Source organism: Anticarsia gemmatalis, chromosome 28 (assembly GCF_050436995.1).
Source record: "Anticarsia gemmatalis isolate Benzon Research Colony breed Stoneville strain chromosome 28, ilAntGemm2 primary, whole genome shotgun sequence".
In the NCBI taxonomy this organism is placed as follows: domain Eukaryota; kingdom Metazoa; phylum Arthropoda; class Insecta; order Lepidoptera; family Erebidae; genus Anticarsia; species Anticarsia gemmatalis.
Genome location: NC_134772.1, coordinates 563467 through 591282, shown reverse-complemented (window position 1 = coordinate 591282; position 27816 = coordinate 563467). Strand labels below are relative to the sequence as shown.

The following is a 27816-nucleotide window of genomic DNA, read 5'->3' as shown; positions in this document are numbered from 1 at the left end:
TATGCACTTTTTATTTAGATCTCTTTAGGGCTCTTGCTATTTGGAGGAGATTGGAGTTCATCTTTACTTACTTATCGTATTAATATTATATTATTTTGTTATTATTTTTGCTGCATGCTTGGCGCAGTAGTTAAAGTGGTCAACTCGCCGCAATATCCGTAACCCCACTTGTGCCGAATTCGAATCCCAAAAGGGCACGTGTTATGTGTGTTTGTACTTCGCCGGCTTGTAAATCTATACAAGTATGTATGTTTATCAGTTTTCTGGTTGTCGTACCAGCTCGGCTTAATTTGGTATCAGATGACCGTGTGAGAGTGGTTCAAAAGTATTAAAATAACGATTTATTCATTTTGTTTATTAAATGCGAAAGATTTTATGTTTGAAACAATTTTGTGAAAACTACTGAACAAATTTGTATTAGCAGTAGGCCCCATTATATTGGACTAACATTGTAAAACGTGGGTGTATACATACACCTCTGCCTACACCTTCGGGTATAAGAGGCGTATGTCAATATGTTTCCTATTTATCTGCATACCCTAGTCTTTCAGAAGCACGTGTTAAAAACAGCTGATATGTCAATTTTTCTTGAGTACACGTAAATATCGCACGTGCTCACTCGCTTGCCAAAGTACACAAAAAACTAACTATTATCTCTGTTCTTTAATATGTTTCGATGTTAGTTCTGTAATAGATAGACTGATCTTTGTCAATGATATGGACTTTTGTTAGTTTCTTACGCAAACATAATTTAATATTTATGCCCGGTTTCTAAGGTACATTGAGCGGTAATTTGTCTATTAAAACTGTCGCGTTCGGCTTAAACGCTATTGAATAGATAAACTACCGCTAAATGTACCTCAGAAACCGGGGGTAAGTCGCTTAACCTATTGGTAAAAAGTTTGTCAAACAAGATTGCAATGACTTTTCCAAGTGATGTATATCAATCTAGGCTTTCTTTCAAGCTAAGTATGATGGAGTTATAGAGCGACTGCCTATCTGATCTCCACAACACAGTTACCTGAGTTATAACACGATACGAAGTAAGACTGGTTGTCAGACTTTCAAGCTTCTAACTACTGTTAACGACTGCCAAAAGATCTTTGAAAATGACAGCCGGGACTGCTACGGTGAAAGTGAATGCGCGTGTAACTTAGTATGACTGAATATAGCAGTCACTGCGCATAAGACGAAACATAAATACAGTAGACGTATATAAGGAGTGCGTGTGATGGAACGCAACAACGATTACATTCTTCCTTTCCAATCGAAAATTTCAATACAAAATACTGCCGTAAATACAAAAATTACATCTATTTAATAAATCCAAACATACAAATTTCTTTGAAACATAAAAATCATAAATACCATTGTTTTATTCATACAATTTCTTTAATAAACAACACGCGGCGGCCATATTGGAAGCGCGCCAAATCTTAATATGTTTGATGTCAAATTATAAGTATTTCGTGATAAGAACCTATTACTCGTATTGATAATATTAATGATATATAATAAATTGCTTCCGTATTTGATTGATAGAATTATTGTTTGTTGTTATGGAGTATGATAACTGTAAATAATTATTTATTAAACCTTATCGTATTCGATGTCTTATTTTTGGATCCTACATAACTAATTAATCCTTTTTAAAACCATAATAAGTTTGGCATTAGATACATAATAAGTACATTTATTTTTAACTGTACATTTGACGCAGTGGTTAACGTAGTCACCTCGCCGCAATAACTGCAAAGCCGCAAGTGGTGGGATCGAATCCCACCCGGGACTAATACTTGTGTGACGAGCACGAGTATTTATTCTAAGCCTGGTTGTTAATTTATCTATATAAGTATGTATTTACAAGTACATAATGTAATAAAGAATGTTTATCAGTTATTTGGTTACCATAGTTACAGCTCTGCTTAGTTTGGTATCAGATGACCGTGTGTGAGCTGTACAATGATGATATCTACTCACTATTATTTACTCTGCCTACACATAAGGATATAACAGTCGTGTTATCATGTATTATATATTATTTACTTCTAAGGTGAAGGTTAATCTATTACTAGTTCATTGAAAGGTCATCTTGGTTTGAAGTATTCGGGGCATTTCCCTCTACACCATATGGCTTGTAAAATATTTGCTTATTTTCAGCTGAAAGTATGCCTCGCTCTGTTTGTGTACGCAGTTATTTGATAGCTTGTTTTGTGAAAAACAGTGCATTTTTAGTATTAAGTTTGATGATTCATTTAGCAAGAATCTTTATGTTTTCAAGCTAGTAAAATATAAAGAATTTCAGGGGAAAACATGGAAAAATAAAGTGGCTCTTCTCAAAGCTTATTTTGTTTTGGACAGTGAAAGTTGAGAAATTTAAGTACCTATACTTATAAGTATGTATTTAGAAATACATGTAAGTATGTTTATTGGTTATTTGGTTACCGTAGCACAGTCTCTGCTTAGTTTCGAATCAAATGACCGTGTGTGAGTTGTCCAATCATATTTATTTAATAACCAATCATACAATGTAACCTTCATCAAACTCTACTGGTGGAAACCGAGTTTTTTGCGACCAGACAGACGAGGAGACTTTTAATTTAAAATATGCAGTGAAACTTATTGAAATCTTTGCAAAGAATGGCCAGACTGTAATAAACTGTAGCAGAAAGCAGACACAAACAGATCGCTGAACAAAAATGCACTCGATATAAACAAACCGTGTGATGTGGCACAAGCTTGCAGGTGGAACTTATACGAATTGTTTTATAATACTGTTGAATTTCGTTATTTTATTTAACTGTACGTTTGGCGCAGCGGTTAACGTAACCTCGCCGCAATAACCGTAGCACCGCGTGTCGTGGGTTCCAATTCCACCCGGGACTAATATTTGTGTGACGAGCACCAGTATCTGTTCTGAGCCTGGTTGTTAATGTACCTATCTATATAAGTGTGTATTTAGAAGTATATTTTTCAGTTGTCTGGTTATCAAAGTACAAGCTCTGCTTAGTTTGGAATCAGATGATCGTGTGTGAGTTGTCCAATGATATTTTATTAGCAAAATCTAAATTTACCGAAAGACATCAAACCACGTTTGAAGTTTCATTCAACAAGATAAATCATAGCCCAATAGAATCTACCATATTATTATTGCATTGTAACCCACCTGTTACATCAAAATAACACAATTTTGAAACTCAGGTCACTAACCCATGAACAATAATTTACTCAAAACTGACTTTTATAACCTAAAAACAAAAAAAATGCACGTATTTTTTACATTGGCAAATATTCAAAGTTATAGTTAAATCGATTGATGTTTTTTTAAATTTTATTAGTCATTCCAAATAGGCAGACAGGTTGGTGTCGTTGCTCGTAAAATAATATGATTGTCTATGACGGGTGACAAGAGTGACAGATAAAAAGGCGCGAACGCGTTGCTGTTTTTTTTCGTTGAAATTGATATTTCAACGTTGATATTTTTCTTAAATTCACTTTGCGATGCAGGAAATAATCACTTTAAGATTTCAGTTGAAAATGTCGCTATTTTTATAGATTTCATTCCAGATTACGCGAAGTAATATTTGCGATTTAAATAACATTGCATAGGTACAGTTTTTTATAATAGTTAATAAGAGATTTTTGAACTACGGGCTACGGTCTTCAAATGTCTTTCATTTCATCGTATGGTTAGTGGTCAACCTATTGTCAAAGTTGCCTTTTGACATGGCTAAACGACTGGTATATTTATTATAGACAACTAACGAACAACTGGGACTGACATTTTACGTGCCCTCCGAAAACGGCAGATGAAAATTTTGGCCATAATTTATTAGCCAATATTTAATACGACTAGGCTCTATATTACGTGAAACCAATATTATAATCACTGAAATCCACATGCAAGGGGAGTATGTAATCGTAACAAGTGGCGTTCTTTGGTCTTTATCTACCCCTATGGGAAAAAGGCGTGATATTATGTATGTAATGTATGTATGTTTGTATGCATGTATGTATATATGTATGTATGTATGTAGAAAGCTCTCAAAGTTATCAGCAAATAGTGCAGGTAACACAGAAATACATTGAGTAATGTTTTACATGGACGCATTGACGTCAGCACAGAGATATTGTACTGTTTGCAAATATTTAGCTGTTACTGTGCCTGTGTTATTGATTGAGGAAACCTCTTTTTTAGTTTGTACAATTGTAGGAAAATGTGGTGAAAAAGTGTTGTAATGGAACATGATGAAAAGAACAAGTATTGAAGTTTCTTAAAATCTACAACCGGATTTCCTAAATGCAACACATATCCGAGAATTTCGGATTATCAGCCTAGCCTTTCTTCCAACTATTTTGTCAGTCTCACCGGATGCAGCTGAATACCAGTGTTTTACATGGAGCGACTGTCTATCTGACCTCCACAACACAGTTACCTGGGTTATAAAACAAAATTTTCGGTGTTGTTATTGTAAAATATCCGAAATATTCGGATAAAGTTTTTTGACAATTGTTTATACAAAGTGTCACTGATACTAGACAATCTTCTGTATACAATGACTAGTATATAAAATTACCAAACATTGGTCAGAAATCTAATATTTTCCCACGGTATTACATAGTATACTCTATCACCTGACTGCGTACGAGGATAATGTAACATCAAACAAGTAAATAAGCTGTTATTTATAGAAGTTCGTCGCTTTCTGCGAAGCCGCGTCGTTAAATCATTGTTTACAATAGTGAGCCGCAGATTCTTGACGCACGTGGTAACAGGCGAGTAGAGCCGCAGTCACTAGAGAAAGGGAGTTCTTAAGTCAACTTTGGTATATTCTGGCAATACTTTATTTACCTTTATTTACGCTAATCTATAAATGAATCGCTAAATATGTTGCTCAGCTTAAATTTCGAGAGCAGCTGAATGAATATCGCAAATTACTTTTTTTTGAGAGAAAATGTACAAATTGCAAAAATAATATTAAACAGAAAATTTTTGAATCGACTGTTAGGCGATACGAAGTTAATAAAATAGGAGAAGCTTGTGGCTAACTAACAAAACAGCCGCAAGGAGCGATCTCTGAGGTTAAGCTTGCCGCTTGCCAAGGTTGTTCTGTGGATGGGTGATCATCTTATACAAATTGAGTTCCACCGTGTTTCGATAAACACGATAAATTTTATTGTAGGTCCCGCCTGTCAGTTTCAAAAACAGTTAACAGTAGCCAGAAGCTTAAAGGTCTTACCGACTGGTATTGTGTTATAACCCTATAACAGGGTTGTAGAGGTCCGTATCCAGCTGCATATGGTAAGAGTGGAAGCCGACTCCATCATAGTTGGAAGAAAGGCTAGACAAGTGATCTACGTGAGTGACGTTGCAGAAATGTGTCGAAACTATCCTTCGTATTTACCGTACGATTACGTAAACTCAAAAACACTAAAGCTCACTCAACTGTAATGACATAATAAAATGTACACTCATCACGAGAATCTCACGGCTGGATGGAAAACAGGAAAGTTGATGAAAATACAACAGGAAATACTTAATAAAAAACAATTATATCATTATATTTATAAAATTTGTACGTTGTAAATCAGGGAGACTAATTTTGTTTTTGTCTACAGGGTTGACGCGAAGATTAACGCGACTGTGTATTTGGACAAAAAATTCCGACATTTGTAGACTATTTTCATCACTTTCTTTGTGTTTCTTCAAGAACTGTTAAAACAACTCTCAGGCAGGTTTTATCTTGATGTTTTCCTTCACTGTTATAACAGGCAATCTTTCTATAAGTTAAACTAATCATATCTGAAAGTTATCTATCGTTAAAAAAACTGTTTAAATAATTTATAGGCCTTCAAAGTTTTTAATTCTGTTCAACTCTTATTCCATGATATTTCTTTTGACTAATTTCATTGTAAAGTCTTTATATAAATAACAATGCGGAAGTCTATCAAGAAAATATCTTTATCATGAATTTTCATTCCGTGTCAGTAGGTACGTGTTGAAAAATAATGATAAATTACGGCGTCTAAAACGATTTATTTCTTTAAAACAGTCATCAAAAGAACCATAGACAACCCTACGCAACCACAGACAAACGCATAACCTGACATTGACCTTCACACCGCCATTTTAATAGACGAAAATACCGCGTAAATACTATTAATTGCGCGCGAAAACAGTTTTTTGAGGTTATACAGTTTTGATTTAGTTAGAAACTGTTTTAAAATGTTTAGTTTTTGTTGTTTTTATAGCTTTTTAATTAGATAACGATTGTTTTGATTAATGAGAGAATCAGTTATTTTGTTAAACAATTTCGAACTTTACGCGCAGTAGTTTTGGAATAGGAAAGAGAGCACAATATAATTCAAATTGTATTAAGCTTCGTTGATTTGTCAAAAAGGAATGGGTCCCGACTGTGGATCTATTTAGATTTTTATTTTATTCTCATTTTTGTTTTTTTTTTTATTGAAATACATTTTATGGCATACCTATATGACATATAATTTATTGTGCGAATGTTAATGGAATCGCCTGGAGAGGGCGCCTTAGAAAGACATACAGAGATCATATCGGTGATGTCTTGCAAAAAGGTCAGGTGTTCGTAACCGACGGTCCTGTATGACAACATGTATGTATGTGAATGAAGCAAGGGAAGTTTTAAGGATCCTACTAAGTGACGTTCTGTGGTCTCTGCCTACCACGATGGGAAAAAAGCGTAATATGATGTATGTCATGTTTGTATACCAGGCATATAGTCTTAGGATTGTTTTTCAAACGCAGTAATGTTAATATTATTAAAAACTACCTATTAACATTTATAAACTTAACATAGTTTCCCGTAAAACATCATATTATAATTGGAACAAACTTATATTTCTAACAATTCCTACGTCAATGATTTCTCATTAATCTAATAATAATGCAGACAGAAAGGCAGACATTTATATAACACGCGTCACATCGAACTCGTGACAAATATAACGAGGTCAAGCAACTTTGACGCGGCATGGAAAAAGTTAAAAATCGTGTAAACCTTTCATGTCTTAGACATTTTTAGACAAGTCTTGCAGAAACAGGATGTATTCTACCCAACATGATCAGAGTGGCTACCCTTAAGACTCCCCCTTAGGTCTCCTCCCAGTGTAAGGGACACTGGGAGGAGACCCAGCAGTGAAAAATAAAAACATTTGCCTCACTACTACTATTATAGAAATAAAACTACAACTCCTATACCAATTTAGAGTCGATGTAGGATGTACAAAATGCATTGTAAAAAATCTACGTAAATATAAAAAGTAGGTCAAAATAGATTACAATAAAAAGACATTTTATTTTCCCACTAACATCTTCACTCAAATTATTGTTCCTACTTACGTTAGACAATAAAATACAGGAATTATTTAAGAACAAAATAATTTCAGACACTTATCTTACTAACATTAAACATACTAAGAACTGTCTGTCTATAAATCTTTTTTTAACCTAATATCACACCTGTTATAGCCAAAAGTGCAGGCAGAAGTATAAGAAATACACACGCTGTTAGTCCCATGTAATAGGGAGCGAGCCTATTGCCATTTACCGGACTACTCATAAAAATTAAAAAAAATTCTAATTGAATAGTGCTTTACCCGACCCGGGAATTGAACCCCAGATGTCCCGATCGGCAATTGGATACACTACCGACCACGCAGAGGCAGATCAACAGTTTACTTATTGTATGAAAAATCCGTTAAACTAAAAATGCGAGCGCAGCCGCACGAATAAACTAGTACCTAGGTACACTAATAATATCCAAGAATTATTTAAGAACAAAATAATAATTTCACATCTGGACTTAAGATCTTTGATACAAATATTTTAGCGTCAAACCATTTGTTTCTTTGGCAAACTAAATGCAATAAAATTTACTCGATCTCTTACTAAATAACTAGTGAAATTTATTTTATAAAGTTGCGAGTACATTGCCTCGTTTCTTTTTCTTTATGTGTATGAATATAGCAACAAGTCGTTATAGAAACATAAATACAGTATACGTATACGTAGAGTGCGTGTGACGGAGACGTAACAACGACGTGCTTCCGTTCCCTTACACGCACTCCGCGTATACGTCTACTGTATTTATGTTCCGTCTTCTATGCAGTGACTCGTTGCTATATTCAGAGTTCAGAGACATAAAGTTAATATATGCATGTGGCGTGGACTGCTGCCGACACCACTATTGTTTGATACAATTCAACTTAAATTAGGACCCACCGTTCCGGAGATATGATACTTTAAAGTCTTAAAATTGAGCTTTTTGTGCTAGTCCGTAGTTAATAAGCAATTTTTACATAGTTACTCAAAGTTTAGTAATGCATATGGCACATCGTTTAAAAGGGTATGAACTGAAGAAGTTTTTAGAAAAGTTAAATAACTCTATCAAAAAAGGTCCCGGTGCTTGTCAATTAGGTAAACAGTCGTTAAGTCAAAAGGCCTGAAATATAAACAATTTTGACCCTAGATTGACCTCTAGCAAAGAAACTCGCATGTTTAGTATATACAAGATCTTTTTTTAGCACAAAATAGCGATGTTGAATCAAACATTCACTGAATGACGGATATCATGACGAAATAAAAAAGATAGCACGTGTTTAATACATGCGTTTGAAACCATTTTTTGTTAAATTTTATCTACTACTAAGACGCAAACACGTGCTTAAATCAAAATAAAATACGGTCATTTGATTCCAAACTAAGCAGAGCTTGTATTATGACAACCAAATAACTGATAAACATACTTATATACTTGTAAATACATACTTATATAGATACATTAACATCCAGGCTCAGAACAAATACTCGTGCTCATCACTCAAAGATTTATCCCGGGTGGGATTCGAACCCACCACACGCGGTGCTACGGTTGTTTGCGGCGAGATGACTGATTAATCCGTAAAGTATATGTAGGTATATATGTATATAGGAAGCTTAATATTACAGTATTTTACCTCATAAATATATTTCGATGAAATCGCGGGCATATTCATACCCCAAAAATCTATTTTAAACTGCTATTACTTAACAAAAAGTAAAGAAAAAAAGATTTGTAAATGATCATCAGTTGATGGAGACGGTACAATATGTGTGTCTCTCGGGACAAGACGGTGGGTGTCACGGAGGCGAGCTGAGGTGGAAATAACACGATCACAACGTTTTACAAAGGCCAACGATCTTTGTATATTATTTAATTTGTAAGAAGTTTTGAATAATTTTCAGCTGCAGATTGTAAGATTGGAAGCCGACTTCAACATAGTTGGAAGAAAGGCTTACGATGATGAAGTTTTAAATGTTGTGATTATAAATGCGAAAGTTTGTCAGTGAGAGTGTATGTTTGTTACTCTTATACAGAAACTAGTGATTCAATTTTGATGAAAAGCATTGAAATAGTTGTAGACCTAGATAAAAAATGGGTTTTCAGGAACAAAAACGCGAGTTTGGGAAACTTGGCTTTATATTTATTTTAATGAAATACGATAATGGACAGGTACAAAAAGGGACTTTGTTTTGGATTATTTTATAATTCAATTTAAAAAAATATAGGTATGGTACGCCCAAAAAATCCTATTTACTCAAGTATAATTTAGCTTATTCTCCGATATGTTATTTCTTTATGGATGCAGAAAAAAACTCCGCAAAAAGAATTAACTTAACTGTCCTCATATTCCGACATGTTTTAGTTATAACACGGGATGAACTAATAAATATGGTGTACTGCGTAAATGTTCATAATAATTATAGTCAAAAGTTTACATAAAATTAAAGTATCAAAACTATTCCCTCCACAAATAATCCGTCACTCGTCAGTTGTCAAATCATCTGTCATTTCTGACAGCTACAAGTGCTCACGTTTCGTTTCACGCAGTGTGTAGATATTACGCAAAGCTTTCGCGTTTATTTAACCTTGAATAAATAGCTACGATTAATGATCACGATGAGTATAATAGTTTCAATATTAGACGCAAAAATGTGATTTGGTATTTCTATTTTTGATTGATTTCCTGGCTTACTCAGAAAGTCTACTTTGAAAGAATTTTTGTGTTGTTTTTGCTTAATACCTAATGCTGTGAAGTATTCTCTTTCAAATTAAATAAAAATATAACACTCGTTTAGGTATATTTTTAACTAGCTGACCCACACAACTTCGCTTGCATCACATAAGAGAGAATTTTCCCCGTTTTTGTAACATTTTCCGTTGCTACTCAGCTCCTAATGGCTGTAACGTAAAGTTATATAGCCTAAAGCCTTCCTCGATAAACGGGCTATCTAACACTAAAATATTTTTTTCAATTCGGACCAGTAGTTCCTGAGATTAGCGCGTTCAAACAAACTAACAAACAAACAAACTCTTCAGCTTTATAATATTAGTATAGATTAGTATAGATTATTGACTATGTAAATATTATTATCATTAGTTGCGAAAGTTTTTGGAGATGTATGTTTGTTAGTTGAATACACACAAAACTATTGGATTTTGATGAAACACAGGTTAATTATAACCTGAATTAAAACGTAGGATACCTTTTCAAGGGAAATCGTTTTACGCAGACGAAGTCGCGGTTAGAAGCTATTAGGTACATAAACCAACGCCTTTTCCCATGGATTTAAGCAGAAACCACAGCATAAGTACTACATTATTGCATGAATTCCTAAAAAATCTATTCCTTCATTCACATTTTCATTAAAGCTCATAGTGGACACCCAGTCTTATTAAGAAAGTGATTACGTATTTAATTTACGTTTATTTACATTAAAATTACGTCGCAAAGACATTCGTGTGCCAATTCTTATATACATGTGTATTATCACGCTATGTTTCTATGAAGATAGGCAGAGTATATGATAACTGCTTATACATATATTATGTACAAAATAAAACAGTATTTTAAATTCATATTTATTATGTGTGTGAGCAGTGATAGCCGAGTGGTATAAGTTGACACCTCCCACGCAAGTGGTCGCAGGTTCGAACCCGAGGCAACACACCAATGACTTTTGTGTTTATGTGTTGAAGTTATGTGTGTATTAGAAATAATTATCACATGCTCCAACGGTGAAGGAAAACATCGTGAGGAAACCTTGCATGCCTAAAATTTGTTTAATACATTAATTGAAGGCATGCAAAGTCCCCAACCCGCACTTGGCCAGCGTGGTGGACTCAAGGCCTAACCCCTCCCTCATTACGGGAGGAGACCCTTGCCCAGCAGTGGGACATTAATGGGTTAAATTTATTTTATTTTATTTATTTTAAATTCATAAAATATGTGCGACTGACTAGCTGACCCGCGCAACTTCGCTTGTGTCACATAAGAGAGAATGGGTGAAATTTTTCCACGTTTTTGTAACATTTTTCACTGGTACTCTGCTCCTATTGGTCGTAGCGTGATGATATATAGCCTTCCTCGATAAATGGGCTATCTAACACTGAAAGAATTTTTCAAATTGGGCCAGTAGTTCCTGAGATTAGCGCGTTCAAACAAACAAACTCTTCAGCTTTATAATATTAGTATAGATATATGTGTTTTATGCATTTATTGAGGGCATGTAAAGTCCCCAACCCGCACTTGGCCAGCGTGGTGGACTCAAGGCCTGATCCCTCCCTCCTTCGGGAGGAGACCCTTGCCCAGCTGTGGGACAGTTAATGGGTTAAAAAAAGTGTGCAAAACATTTCTCAATTTTAGTCCGAAATTCATCTTGAAGTAAACAAAAATAGTTTAATTCGTCTTACTTTTTTGCAAATTCATCAACAAGGATTAGTTTGATGCAAGATTTACTACAACTGTAAATAAAACTGTTTCTGCATTCGCAATGACCTGTTTGCACCTTAGAGAAGTCTTTCACCTCTTATACAGCTTATTTTGAAGATAACTCTAGTTCAGGGGTTCCCAGCCTTTTCTTAGTTCGGGACCACTTTTATATTATTCTTGCTAGCAGGGACCACTATGTAAGTATATAGTAAAGTGTCATAATAATCATCCCGAAATTTTTAAAATCATTTAGTGACCATATTTTGACTTTAGCGGGCCACTGGTTGTGATCTAGTCTAACTACCGAATAGAAAGCCTTGTATATAAGGGTCATAATAATCCATGGGAATGCGTCATTTTCTCGGGGTAAATAGTAGCCTACGTCCTTTTCCGGGTATTAAGATATCTTCATACCAAATTTCATGCAAATTGGTTCGGTAGTTTAGGCGTGATTGAGTAAGCCGCCCGAAGGCCTTTGACATGGCTTAACGACTGTTATCTTAATTAACAACAACCGGGACCGACTTTTTACACGCCCTCTGAAACACGGAGACACCCATTTCAAACATTATAGCGGTCACCCATCTATGGAACGACCGCGCCAAGGTTAGCTTAACCCGCAGATCGTTTACCGACGCCGACGGGCCTATGGGCGCCTCATTATTTCTCTGACGCATCCTTACATCCAGGTAACTGTAAGTCATTGCTCCACCTTCCTAGCAAAACCCACACTATTTTCTTAGAATCACTACGTCCGTTTGTAAATACTGTTTGTTTCAACAATAACATTATTTTCAGCTAATTATAGTATTCTACGTCATATTTACACCAAATAGTAATGTAGGATGTCCTGTAATGAACTTTTTGGTATTTATAAATACATTTTTACTTTCAACTTGAAAATAATGGCATTATATGATGAAACTGTCCATATATCTATCTATCTTTGGCAAAAGGCATCGGATCTTAGACGCGGTAAAGACAACACTCCACTGTCCGTTAAGTATTGAGTTTAATTAGCGTAGAGCGTATCTAGTAGTTAACGTGGTCACCTTGCCTCAATAATCGTAGCGGCGCTTGTGGTAGCTTCCAATCAGACCCGTGACAAATATTTGTGTGATGTGCACGAGTATCTGTTCTAGCTAGGTAAATGCTCAGTGAGTTAAGTAACTAGTACATTACATAGATGTAGGTGCAGTGTTTGAGCTGAGCGTCTCCATGATACAAGTCACGCTTGTTGTTTAACATAACAACAGTCACGACAAACACTTCAACTACTTTCAAGTTTGAACTCTAACTATACGAAAGAAATAACAGATCATTCTTGTATAATAAAGAAACCTAATACTTGTCAAACAAAAGAGAAAGAAAGCTCTAGAAACATCGTAATAGTTTGACCGACATTTAAAACAATTAGCCAGAACGTTGATCTCTTTGTTTTTGAGTTTATTATTAACATTATTCTGTTTGTTTCGAAGCAAAATACTAGTTGGCAGTAATTAAAAAACTCTAGATTTTCGACAGCTTAGTATTTCAGTTTCATACCATCTATCTATCGTATGGTTTGTGGTCAACCTAGTGTCAAAGTGCTTAACGTCTGTTATCTTAATTGACAATAACCGGGACCGACCTTTTACGTGCCCTCCGAAGTACGGAAACCCTCAATTCAATTACCACTATGCGGTCACCCTTCATGAAATGGCCGTGCCAACTGTTGCTTAACTTACAGATCGTCGAAAAGCTATCATTGATTAAGTAGAAAACTCGCGATCATACAAAGACTTCAGTGATTTTTTTATTTTAATCGACCGTAATGCTTCGTTCCGGAGATCTTTGACATAATTTGACGGCTTACTTAAAAGAGTATTCTATTTGAAATAAATGAATAAAAAAAAATTATCACTGGACAACTCACACACGGTCATTTGATTCCAAAATAAGCAGTGCTTGTACTATTGTAATATACATATATGTAACATACTTATACATATAGATAAATTGACATCCAGGCTCAGAACAGATACTCGTGCTCATCACACAAATATTAATCCCGGGTGTAATTGTAACCACACGCGGCGCTACGGTTAATACGGCGAGGTGACCACGTTAACCACTGCGCCAAACAATTATTTTAAAATGACTATATTTCCTATTGTTCTTCAAAATAAACAAATATTAAAAATACAAGCGCCGTAACAGCTGGTTGCCGGCAACCTGGCAACCATACACCGTGACGCGCAACCTAAATATAACTCAAACGAAAACAATGTGAGATTCACATGTTAAGAAACGAAAGAAAAAGCTTTTGCAAAAGTTTCAGACTGAACGCACGTATTATAACGCCTGTAATACTCCAACATGGTTTGGAAGAAAGGCTAGACTCAAAAAATATCAATATTTCTCTGTATATCCAAAACTAGCTGACCCGCGCAACTTCGCTTGCGTCACATAAGAGAGAATGGGTCATAATTTTCCCCGTTTTTGTAAAATTTTTCGTCGCGACTCCGTTCCTTATGGACGTAGCGTGATGTTATATAGCCTATAGCCTTCCTCGATAAATGGGCTATCTAACACTGAACGAATTTTTCAAATCAGACCCGTAGTTCCTGAGATTAGCGCGTTCAAACAAACAAACAAGCAAACTCTTCAGCTTTATAATATTAGTATAGATAATTGGCAAGCAGGAAACCGTCAGGTGCATAAGATTATGGGTCACGGATGCTCTATCTTCCGAATTAACTACTTTTGCACGCTACGAACTTTACATTATTCTCTACTAAGTTATTGGACTGCACAACATAACTTTTTCCCAGTCGATAATTTTCAAAGAAATTATCTCCATTACCCGTGAAATTATGGTGATCAAAACGGTATCAATACAAGGTGTAAACCTTGGTTTGCTCGTTTAAGTTCCTACATTAATCTCATGTAATATCAGACAATTTGCATTATTTGTTTACCTTATTGATTGTACACAGACCGCACACAAACACTTTATCACTTCATAAAGCAAGCCGAGTGGTGTAACTGTTCATCTTTAGTCAGAAGGTCTGGTTTCCAAGGTATCCCTGACATACATAGGTACATAAAATTACGCCTGGTTATCATAAGAGCCCTGCCTCACTAGGACTCCATGGCGGCGTCGCTGGCTACGTATCCAAGCACTCCACTTTGCATACCTTCCAGAACTGTTCTAAAGAACTCTCAGGCATGCAAGGTTGCATCACCATGTTTTCCTTCACCGTTAGAGCAAGTGATAATTATTACTAATACACACATAACTTGGAAAAGTCATAGTGTTGCCTCGGGTACGAGCCCTCGACGACATGCATGGGAGATGCAACTTAAACCACTTAGCTATGACTGCTCTAAGGCTAAACACATACTGTGCGAGTGTGATGCTTTAGGAAGGAAAATAATTGATCTTCTAGGATGCGGTTACCCTAAACCAGAAGACTACAGGCTGCTTCCGATGGGGTGTATAGCAAAACTGATAAGTTTTGCCCTGCCCCCCAACGTCTAGAGTAGCAAAGGAAAGAGGAAAGGGAAGAAAAGGAGGAAAGAATAAAATAAATAAATTTAACCCATTACTGTCCCACTGCTGGGCAAGGGACTCCTCCCGTAATAAGGGAGGGGTTAGGCCTTGAGTCCACTACGCTGGCCAAGTGCGGGTTGGGCTCTAAAGAATAATAGGTTAAAATAAAATATTAATAGACGATTAAAACTCATTGAAATCAATAGTGAACGGATGCCAAATCATATTAGAATAATTGACAGTTTGCCATGAACATCCATCAAGGAGAGGTCATTGCACTCTTGTAAATATAGGTCGGTATAATTAGCCTAGGTCGACGGCTGGATCCGCTTACCTATATATTGTTTCACGCTTGATTTGTTACCTAGTTTTTTAATCTTATTTTAGTTAGTTACTTATGAAAATAGTAAATAGACCGATCTGATAATGACTGTTCCAAGTGATGTGTGCGTTATAAATCGATCACTTGTTATAACGGTGAAGGAAAACATCGTGATGAAAAAAACATTTTAGTATGATTAAGTAATAAAGTTGTCATGTTATAACCCAGGTAACTGTTTTGTGGAGGTCAGATAGACAGTCGCTTCATGTAAAATACTGGTATTCAGCTGCATCCGGTGAGACTGGAAGCTGACTACAACATAGTTGGAAGAAGGCTAGACTGATGATGATGTCAAAGTAGTGTAAGTGTTAGTGGTGAACTGTAGTTATGTTAAACAACAAGCGTGACTTGTATCACGGAGACGCTCAGCTCAAACACTGCGCCTACATCTATGTAATGTACTAGTTACTTACACACTGAGCGTTTACCGACCCGTGAACTATACTTACTACGACCATAAGATCGAATATCGTTTACCCACCTGTGAGTGATACTGACTATGACCACTTCAAGAACGAATTAATACAAGAGAAAAAAATGTATGTTTGTAAAAGTCCTCGTTATATTATTTCCACTGCAAAAGTTGTTTTGAAATGCCTGTTCCGCAGTATATTCTTAAATATAGGTTTATGCACATAAGTTTCTTCGAAAAGTGAAAATATATATAAAAGAATATGACTAATAAAACAACGTGTCTGTTTATCCCACAATACACTAAATAACGAAATAGGTCAAGCTATTTGGCCAACATCTGCGTATTCTACAGGTGGGAGTGACGAAGATTTTACAAAATATGATTGACATAAAAACAGCAGTTTTTTAACTCGAAGAAAACAACTATCTTGGTAGTATTTGGTAAAATCATTGCTAGAAATAGGATGCGTTTGGTATTAGCGATTTTATTCGCGTGAAAAGATTTCAGTGTTTAAAAAGTTAGCCAGACAGTTTATCTATGTCAAAAAATTTCAAATTCAACAAAATACATTCAGTATTTTATGTGTGAAGCTCGTATTTACACCTTAAATAATTTAACGGGGGCATATTTTTCATGTATTTGATTCCCATCTATACTAATATTATAAAGCTGAAAAGTTTGTTTGTTTGAACGCGCTAATTTCAAGAACTCCTGGTCCGATTTGAAAAATTATTTGAGTGTAGATAGCCCATTTATCAAGAAAGGCTATATATCATCACGCTACGACCAATAGGAGCAGAGTACCAGTAAAAAATGTTACAAAAACGGGAAAAACTATGACCCATTCTGTCTTATGTAACGCAAGCGAAGCTGCGCGGGTCAGCTATATAAAATGAAAATCTTCAAAAGTTATTTTAAGTATTGAACCAATGACATATCGATCTACCAGTCGTTATTTATCAACCATCTCTTCTTAGTTGGTTAAAAAATAGCCACAAATGTCTTACAACCACTTGGAGATTATTAGACAAAAATCTCTAGCACCACATTTTAATTTGCCAATTATATAGCAATGCATTTACTTGCCAAAACAAACAAGAAACATGCACAGTCTCATATTCTCTTATTTCTAAACAATGAAAGGTCACTGACATGACAAAATGAGGTGTCAGGTCTTTATGTCAATGTAAATAACTAGTTTTAGGAAAGTTAGTTAGATCCTGGAGTTAGGTATTCAGCTGGTTTCCTTGTCTGAAAAGTACAAAAACCGTCGCGACTTGTACACATAATCAATACTTAAAACTCTTCCGTTACTGACTGACTGATGGACAACGCACAGCCGAAACTACTGAGCGTACAAACTTGACATTTGCTATGAACATTTCTTATTATCTAGTTACCCGACGTTTCGATCGAATTTCATTAGCCGTGGTCAAGTACTAATAAAATATTTTTCAGAAAAACAGGTTTCATCATTCTGAGAACGCTCGGGTGAACTAAAGGCCTAACCTCTTCCTTTAATTTGGGAGACCTTTGCCTAGCAGTGGGACAGTTATGAGTTCACAAAAAAAGACCAATAGCATTTGCCCAGTCAGGCAATCAAACCCAACATTTCAAGGTCGGCAGTCGTACACTACTGATACTAATCACTTCTAGTTCGACATATTCGGTTCGGCATTAATGAAACTAACCGGGCGGCAAAACCGAATATGAGTAGATGAACAATCGGCACAAGCCTTACAAGTGAGTCGAGTCGGTTTTGTTGTTCGATCAATATTGCCGAACCGAATATGTCTGTAGCAAGACATACAAAGAAAAAAAAGGACCCAATTCTGGAATGGTTTTTGGCAGAGTTTAGTATATAGTTCAGGAAATAACCTAGGAACCATATTGTGTTCGTGTCCGGACATGACTCGCTGACGTGGCAAAGTAAATGTGTCAGAAGTACTAAATATAACCACGTTTCTCTTTATTACTGTTTCTCTTTAGTTTGTGAAGAGAAAAGCTCTTTGAGAATAAGATACAAGCCGTATGATTATTGTAAACTACTTAGTGCAACTTCGCTTGCGTCACATTAGACAGAATGGATCATCATTTTTGTAATATTTTTACTGGTACTTTGCTATTGGTCGTAGCGTGATGTTGTATAGCCTTCGTCAATGAATAGGTTATCCAAAAGTAAAATACTTTTCTATTCGCATCAATAGCTCTTGAGATTAGCGCGCATCCTCTATTTTATCCCCTTGGGGGCAGAATTGATCAAAATCCGCGGGTGCCCACGTCGTAACATCTACCTGCATGTTTTTCAGCCCGATCCGTCTAGTGGTTTGGGCTGTACGTTGATAGATCACTATCCCCCGATTTCTGAGTAAATTTAACGGTAGTTTATCTATTCAATAGCGTTTTTTTAATATGAGATTTGACACTATTGAATAGATAAACTGCCGCTAAATGTACCTCAGAAACCGGGGGTATGTCAGTCAGACACCTTTGAGTTATATATATATTCAGACTGACTTGCCCCCTATTATATGGGACTAACATTGTTAATGGCGAAACACGGGTGTGTTGCACAACTGCCCACACCTTCGGGAATAACAGCCGTGATGTATATAGAGAACAAAAGCTATATAATGACGTATGTACTGAACTTACACAGTACATTGTGTTGTTTGGCAACAATACTACATGCATTTTCAGGACAAACACTCAACGCCAAATAAAATTAATATGGATTAACGAAAATAGTAACAAAAAGCAGTATTTGTATTTTCTTTTTAAACATTTACCTTTTAATAACAAGTAATAAAATTGAAATCCTAATTTGTCCGTCACACATGCTCATAAGAGAGAATGGGTCATAAATTTTTCAGTTTTTGTAACATTTTTCGTTGCTACTCCGCTCCTAATAGTCGCAGTGTGATGTTATATAGCCTACAGCCTTCCTCGATAAATAGGCTATCTAACAGTACAATAATTTTTCAATTCGCACCAGTAAGTCCTGAGATTAGCGCGTTCAAACAAACTCTTTAGCTTTATGATATTACTATAGATTAGCTTAGCTTTTCTTCCAAACTATGTTGGAGTCGGCTTCCAGTCTCACCGGATGCAGCTGAGTACCAGTGTTTTACATGAAGCGACTGCCTACATATATCACCTCCACAACATTAGTGCAGTCAATTAAGCTTAAATTAGGTAAGAATCTCGGAATTCGAGATACCCAGCTGTAAGTCTGTAAATACTTGTATATTGACACCCTAAAAGTTGTCTCAAAACCTACATATGGTAGGGTGTACGCAACTATAAAATTTCAAGGTCCCAAGTCCCAAAAACCGGTTTTTTGAGCTTTTTTTATAAATATCTCATTTCCTATGGATTTTTTGCATTCGTATTCATTACCAATATTGTACAGTATAAAATTCTCTACAAATTTTGTTTGAATTTTTTTTTTTACGGTGAACCGTTTTCGAGATAGAGGGGGGAGAGCGCGCGGTCACAGGATCATTTCAAGTCAACCGGTGCCTCCGGTCGAAGATGCGCCATATATATTATAGTTGATGAACTATCGATAAATCAATGATTAATAAATATTTGTCAATTTCTATTAACTATTACATTATTTTTTATCATTTTTTTCATAACCTATCCACTTTTTATTCAGTATTAATTAACTTATCAACACTTACCTGCCCATGTAATTGCAGAATTTTTCATGAAAATATAGGCACTATATTTGAATTTTAACCTAATTAATATTAATAACTTCTTACATGATAAAAAAAAAAAACAAATAAATCAGTATTATTGAAAAGATATCGATTTAATATAATTATGAAGAAAATTATGACACCAATGACTTTTCGAAGTTATGTGTGTATTAGAAATAATTGTCACATGCTCCAACGGTGAAGGAAAACATCGTGAGGAAACCTTGCTTGAATAAAATTTGTTAAATACATTTATTGAGGGCATGCAAAGTCCCCAACCCGCACTTGGCCAGCGTGGTGGACTCAAGGCCTAACCCCTCCCTCATTACGGGAGAAGACCCTTGCTCAGCAGTGGGACAGTAATGGGTTAAATTTATTTATTATTATAATCATTGATTTATCGATAGTTCATCAACTATATATGGCGCATCTTCGACCGGAGGTACCGGTTGACTTGAAATGATCCTGTGACCGCGCGCTCTCCGCCCTCTATCTCGAAAACGGTTCACCGTAAAAAAAAAATTCAAACAAAATTTGTAGATATTTTTATACTGTACAATATTGGTAATGAATACGAATGCAAAAATTCCATAGGAAATGAGATATTTACAAAAAAAGCTCAAAAAACCGGTTTTTGGGACTTTGGACCTTGAAATTTTATAGTTGCGTACACCCTACCATATGTAGGTTTTGAGACAACTTTTAGGGTGTCAATATACAAGTATTTACAGACTTACAGCTGGGTATCTCGAATTCCGAGGTGAACTTACTATAATGACTGGACTACATAGTTACCTGGGTTTATAACACGATACCTTTCGGTAAGACTGGTTGTCAGAATTTCAAGCTTTTGACTATAATACTGTTAACGACTGTCAAAGATCTTTGAAATTCAAAGCCGGGACCCACAATTTAACGTGCCTTCCGAAACACGGAGAAACTCGATATGTATAAATTGTATTTGTACAAGATTGGGAATGCCCACCACTTGACTACGCCTTACTATGACGTGCAAAGATAATTATAACGTTTTGGCTGAACCCATAACGATTAATTATATTATGATGAATTCGCACGTCTGTCTGTCTGTCTGTGATCTTGTTTGTAAACAAATGACGATGGTAAATAACTTTGTGAATATTTAATCAGGATTTTTGTTACATATGTATTCTAATAAGTCATTTTACAATGTCTCTTTGCAGGAATGTTGCATTTCACTTAGTATAAAGCAAAGTCGCTTCTCGCGTCTGTTCCTATGTCTGTATGTATGTATGCTTACATCTTTAAAACTACGCAACGGATTTGGATGCAGTTTTTTTTAATAGAGAGTATGATCCAAAAGGAAAGTTTATATGTATAATAACATGCTTGATATATTAGGGAACCACTGATAATTTCGAGATTTGTAATGCGAAATCATAAAGAAACACATTTTTTGCGAGTAATAACACATGCTGGCTGAACTCTACAAAGATCTATTATCCTCCGCGGATTAGAATGGGTGGTTGGAAGTCTATTTTTATTGTCCTAAGTTGAAGCTAGTTTCCAAATAAGACAGAAGAAGGGCCTTATTATGAACGTGTGAAGGAACGAGGTGATCATTATTCCTCCAACACAAAGGGAGGATCCTCCGACCAGGCGAGGTGATCATGCCTGGTGGGCCTAGGCTGCCCGACTGTTGTAGTTGGGAACTTGTATATATAGTCAGTTGCAGTGCAAACTTCGATAGCGCGATTCAGGACTTGTGACGTCAGTCACACTGCGAATTGGTTGCTGAGCGCTCGTCTCATGAGATGTCACTGTATGTAGCTATCCGCTACAACAGCATCAACTAGATTAGGATTCGCAGTGGTCGCCATGGCCGAAATTGGTCGGAGAGCGTCAAGATTGCCTACTACACAAGTACTCTTACAAATTAATATATAAATACTAGTCCAAACTCCACATGTTTCACAATAGCAACTAATCTTTCAGATCAAGGTGTTATTGCCAAAAGGAACAGGTGAGACCACTAATTATATGTTCGCTACGCCTTTTTGTGCCCTTTCGTAGTACATTATATACTAAACGTATGTGAACATTCCTGTCAGAAAGTTTCGTGATTAGAGTGAAACAGTAAATATTGCGAAGGTAGTTATTCATCATCAGTCTAGCCTTTCTTCCAACTATGTTGGAGTCGACTTCCAGTCTCACCGGATGCAGCTGAATACCAGTATTGTCCATGCAGCGACCGTCTATCTGACCTCCACAACACAGTCATCTGGGTTATAACACGATACTAAGTAAGACTGGTAGTCAGACTTGTAAGCTTCTGACTACTATATCGTGTCTATGGTAGAGTATCGCACTGTAGAGCTCAGTGAACATTTCTTTGTTTTCCCAAAATATTAATATTTTTGCTGAAAGATAAGTAACATAATGCGTAGGTGTATATATATTTTTATATAGTCCTACTGATTGATTTAGTGCTTTTCTGTTCCTTTTGTTTTCTGGAAAAATAATATTTTTATTTTTGTTTATACACCCAAGTCTTTTGTATTTGTACAATGACAAGCACATATCTCGAATACCTACGCCGTTATATATTTAATTTTTAGCAAGTGCAACTAGTTAAAACTCTACTCACGCAGATCTTCATAATAATTATATCATACAGACATAATTATGTACAAATATATTAGTTCGGAGAAAAAATATTTTCGCATTATAGTATGTATGAACTTGTAATAAAATCTCTTTGGCATCAAGGATCACAAATGAGTACACGGTTCATTAGGTTTCTTTCAGTGAGCACGTGAGGCACACAAATATCGAGCTTTTTGTGTAGAGAAAAGATTTTATTACAAGTTCATACATACTATAATGCGAAAAGACTTTTTCCCCGACCTAATATATACATAATATGACCCTTTTTCCCATACTTAATTACTATCCCACAGCTAGGCAGTTTTCAAAGTGATATCCAAATTAGAAATACCTCTCACTTGTTATAGCGGTGAAGAAAAACATCGTGATGCAACTTTGCATGCCTGAGAGTTCTTTAGAACAGTTCTTGAAGGTATGCAAAGTCCCCGACCCGCATCTTGCCAGCGTGGTGGACTCAAGATCTCTGAAATTCAGGCGGAAACTCATGTCCAGCAGTGGGACAGTAATGGGCTAAATATTATTAAAATAAAGTGTTACTATTGAAATATCGCCAAGTAGTTTTCTTCACGTATCATATTTAACTCAAGTGCCACAGACAGACGGACATATTGAATTATGTGCCAAAATATATTATATATTTACTTTATAAATATGTAGTATGAGTATTTACGTTTATTTGAAGATCCTAGGTTTGAATTCCGGGTAGGATAAAAAATTATTTTGCAAATAAACACCGTGTAAGCTCAGATTGGCAGTTAGTCCTTTGTTTTTTTTCACTCATGTACAGTTTTAAAATTGATTGTAAGTGAAAAAATTCTGTATAACTAATCAGAGCTTAAACCACGTTTATTAGTATTATTCATAAACACACTATAATCCTGTTTTAGTTAAAAAACTACTACAATATGTTTTCTATTTTTCATTTCGCTAAGGAGTGAAAGAAACAAAACTCTTTATAAGCCTTTCATAACTTCATATATTTTTATGAATAAGAGGGTAAGTATATAAGGGGACTCTAGTTCCTTTAGGTATATTCCCGTTGTCCACCCCCTGCTTCCTCATACAGAAAAAAAATGGGTATTCAATTTACAACCCAATATCAGCTATGGGTAAAGTCTGCCTCTTGAAATGAGAGAGAACTTCTGCCTACCTCCCTGGCTAATTATGCTCATACTGCTCATAGTCAGTATCGCTCACTGGTAAACGCTCAGTGTGTTAAGTAACTAGTACATTACATAGACGTAGGTGCAGTGTTTGAGCTGAGCGTCTCCGTGATACAAGTCACGCTTGTTGTTTAACATAACTACAGTTCACCACAAACACTACAACTACTTTGACACTAGGTTGAACGGTAGCCATACGAAAGCAAATGGTTATTATGTTTTTTAAACAATAATAATACTATAAATATATAGTTTCAGGAAGTATTTTCATTCATGAACAACAGCTGTTGTGACACGTAAAATAACGACATGTTATGTCTATAACACTGTTTGTAAATATATGCCGCTGTACCTCGGAAACTGCTTGATTTATGTCTATTTTGAAAATTCTAAAATACATTTGATGCATAACATTTATACTTTCGCGTTGCATAATTTTATTTATATGATGTTGTTGAGTTGATTTTTGTAATTTATTCGGTAGTCTTGATGATAGTGAATGCGACTGTTCATTACTAGGTCTCAAGTTCGAATCCTGGGTCGGGTAAATTGTTACTGGATTGTTCTCAATAGTAGTCCTAAGTTTGGTAACGTGCCCGGTATATGGCAATAGGCTCACTCCTTAGACTTGACTAAAAAATTGAGTACCTACAATCTACATAATACTAAAAATGTAAATTGCGATACGTGGATATATTTTATACAATTCTGTACTGTAACACCTTTTACTACAATATATGTAATACCTGACTATAATCTTAAACAACCTTTATTTACAAAAAGCTTGAAAAAGATTCCTGAATAATATTAGATAACGTTTTACATACCAGTCTCAAATTAACTCATTGCATTTTCATCACAAAAGCTTGTTGCAGCACACGCGCGAATGTTAAAAATGCACTGTTTATATTGGCTAATAGTCACACATAGCAACTGTAAAACTGTATCTAAGAGGGTTGGCAAGCTTTCTGTAATACTTACATACATTCATAAATCAAGTATTTTTCCCTTAAGAACAGAGACCAGAGAACGCCACTTGGTACGATCCTTACAAACTTCCCTTGCTTCATTCACATACATACATGTTGTCATACAGGACCGCCGGTTACGAGTACTATACAACGCTTTGCAAATACATGATTAGTACTATTTATCGTATGGTAATAAATAAACATGAACATAATAAACATAAACATTTGAACTACTTCAACCTAGTGTCAAATGCTTGAAGTGTTTGTGGTGAACTGTAGTTAGGTATGTTAAACAACAAGCGTGACTTGTATCACGGAGACGCTCAGCTCAAACACTGCACCTACATCTATGTAATTGATTTGAAAAGGATCTTTTCTAATTCATATTAGAATTTTCAAGCCTCTAGTTTTGTATATTGCCCGGTATATACATAGTAATAGGCTCCCTATTACATGGGACTAACATTGTTAATAGTGAAACGCGGGTGTATTTTATACACCTCTGATCTGTCGTAATATTATGTATTTACTAGCTGACCCAGCAAAGGTTGTTTTGCCATATAAATAAAAAAAAATAGTGTCACTTAGGGGTGTGAAAAATTGATGTTGGCCGATTCTCAGACATACTCAATATGCTCACAAAATCTTATGAGAATCGGTCAAGCCGTTTCGGAGGAGTATGGCAACGAAAACTGTGACGCGAGAATTTTATATATTAGATATTTCAATGTAAAACCACGCAATATCCCATAGGCAACCCTATTTAATTCATATATACGTTTCAGTTACATAAACACGGGGTTAACGAACACATAAATCTAAATATAAGAAGAATATCTCTGAATTATCTAATAGTTTTATAATATTCATATAACTATTTATTGAAAACAGTCAGCTGATTTGTAGCGTACAGCTTTTTTAAAAATAAAAGTTGAAAATAAAAACGAACATCAAAATTTATGAAAAAACTAACCTTTTCCCAAGACTTTGTTCCTACGAAAAGATTTCCCGGGGTAAAAATCTTATGTGTTAATCTGGATTAACACATAGGATACTGATGGACAACGCACAGTCGAAACTACTGAACGTACAAACTTGACATTTGCTATCAACATTCCTTAGTAAGTGTAGAGGAGCACTAAGAGAGGATTTTTGGATCTTCCACATGCAAAGCCGTGGGCGAAAAACTAGTATAGTTTTAAGTATAATATTTAAGACGTGTAAGTAGTATAAAAACATGTAAATCTTGTAAAATTCTTAACGTTTATGATAGTCTCACATCTGGTGTAAAACTCGCGCGTATTACTAGGAACGTGTGCAATTTTATTAACTGTGAGCGAAAATGTACACAAAGTACTTGTTTTTAAATTACAATAGCGTATTTTGCTCCATCAATAGAAAATATTAAACTTGTACTAGCAAAAAGCTGCATCTATAATGCTCATGCTCATTTACGCGTAAAAAAATTGGATGTAAAATCAATATAAGTATGTATTTAGAAGTATATAAGTATGTTTATCAGTTATTTGATTAACATTGTACAAGCTCTGCTTAGTTTGGAAAGAAATGACCGTGTGACAGTTGTAAAGAAAAAATATTTATTTGATGTAAGTACCTAATGTCAATTATTTTAAAGTAAAAATTGACATTTGTCCCCAGTATATAGACTCTAATTTGCTAAAATGAATGTGTATTTCCATATAACAGAAGGTACATATTATTATTATTTAATGAGTCAGCAAAAGTGTCTAAAATATATATTGAAGATGACAATTTCCGACATATAATAAATGCGTTTGGCACATAAATATACAGTTTATTTTCTCTAAGAATACCGGTCAAAAACCTTACCAACCTTATGTGACGATTTAACCTAATTTACGGTCGAAATGCTAGTTTTTAAACAGGTCCGTCAAATAAGCAACTGTATGCCTCTTTTATTGAAAATAAATTTCAGTTTAAATTATCTATATTTCTTTAATAATATTTGAGTTTTACAACGATGAAAATCAGATCTCATGTATTTAAAATTTCACGGTCAAGAAATGTGACTATTAAAAATAAGATTTAATTAAATCTAATTAATATTTTTGCGATATATTGATGCTTAGATGATGCTACATAACATAAAAATTGAAATACTTTTGACCCAAAAATAATGACAAAAACTTCAACAAATACATCAGAGAGACAAAAAAGTTCGGCTGAAAGTTTGTTACTAACGAATTTTAGAACAAAAATATCGGAAAAAATATTTCAAATTTTCACGAATTGTTATTATTAACTGTTTTAATAATTATTTTAAAATTTTACCTCAATATATTTTAGTCAAAATTCACAAAATCATTCATAAATTTTCATTTCACTATTATCATTTAAACATTGATTTTAATTTACTTCAACACACAAAATTTACAAATAATATCCTTTGTCAAAAATACCCTCACAAAAATTAACTGTTAAAATTTTACAACCTATATTTTTTTCTTTATATTTTATAATACGTAATTGTAAATATATCAAAATAATATAAATATCTTAATATAGTATTGTAAATAAACGAATATATTCAAATAAATGTAATGCATTCTTTAATTATTTCGTATTAGCATTTTTTTAAACGTCCATAATTTTAAACATAATCCGAATTGTTGTTCTAACATTAAAATTTTTTAGCTGTTAATATTTCAAATAATCTGTGGATATATAAAGAAAATAAGAAATACTCACTCACCGTTTTAAAATCATATCGCACACACATAACACAGTTGTATAAATAGATGTTTATTTTCACGTGCACACGCCAGCCACGGCTACAGCGAGCTCTGGCCACTACACTTCTGGACTACTACTAAAACTGTTTGAGGGAAATATAAAATTACTTTGACTTGTAGAGATGGGATGGGAGTATTGTCAGTTGTCGATAAAACGAGTATTGCAGTTGTAGAAGGACTTTTGAGATTGAATGGTTGCCCGCATATAAAGTTTTGGTGCGTCTGGTTCGGTCTTTCATGAAATATTAGGTCGGGGAAAAAGTCTTTTCGCATTATAGTATGTATGAACTTGTAATAAAATCTCTTTGGCTTCAAGAATCACGAATGTGTTCACGGTTCATTAGGTTTCTTTCAGTGAGCTCGTGAGGTACCCAAATATCGAGCTTTTTTGTGCAGAGAAAAGATTTTATTACAAGTTCATACATACTATAATGCG

At 35.0% G+C, this 27816-nt stretch overlaps 1 protein-coding gene across 5 annotated transcripts in view; it reads right to left on the bottom strand.

Moving 5' to 3' along the window:
* Positions 1–27456, bottom strand: part of Asator (tau-tubulin kinase asator) — a 103272-nt gene extending 75816 nt beyond the window's left edge. For 4 of the 5 annotated variants that reach the window (XM_076132651.1, XM_076132653.1, XM_076132652.1 and 1 more), the window contains exon 1: positions 27341–27438. Coding sequence is in view for 1 of the 5 variants with exons in the window: in XM_076132654.1 (XP_075988769.1) it covers positions 27341–27354 (14 nt within the window). In the remaining 4 variants the exon portion in view is untranslated. Of the gene's footprint in view, positions 1–27340 lie in introns of all 5 variants that reach the window. The other variant, XM_076132654.1, reaches the window with a different exon arrangement.
* Positions 27457–27816: the final 360 nt, after the last annotated feature.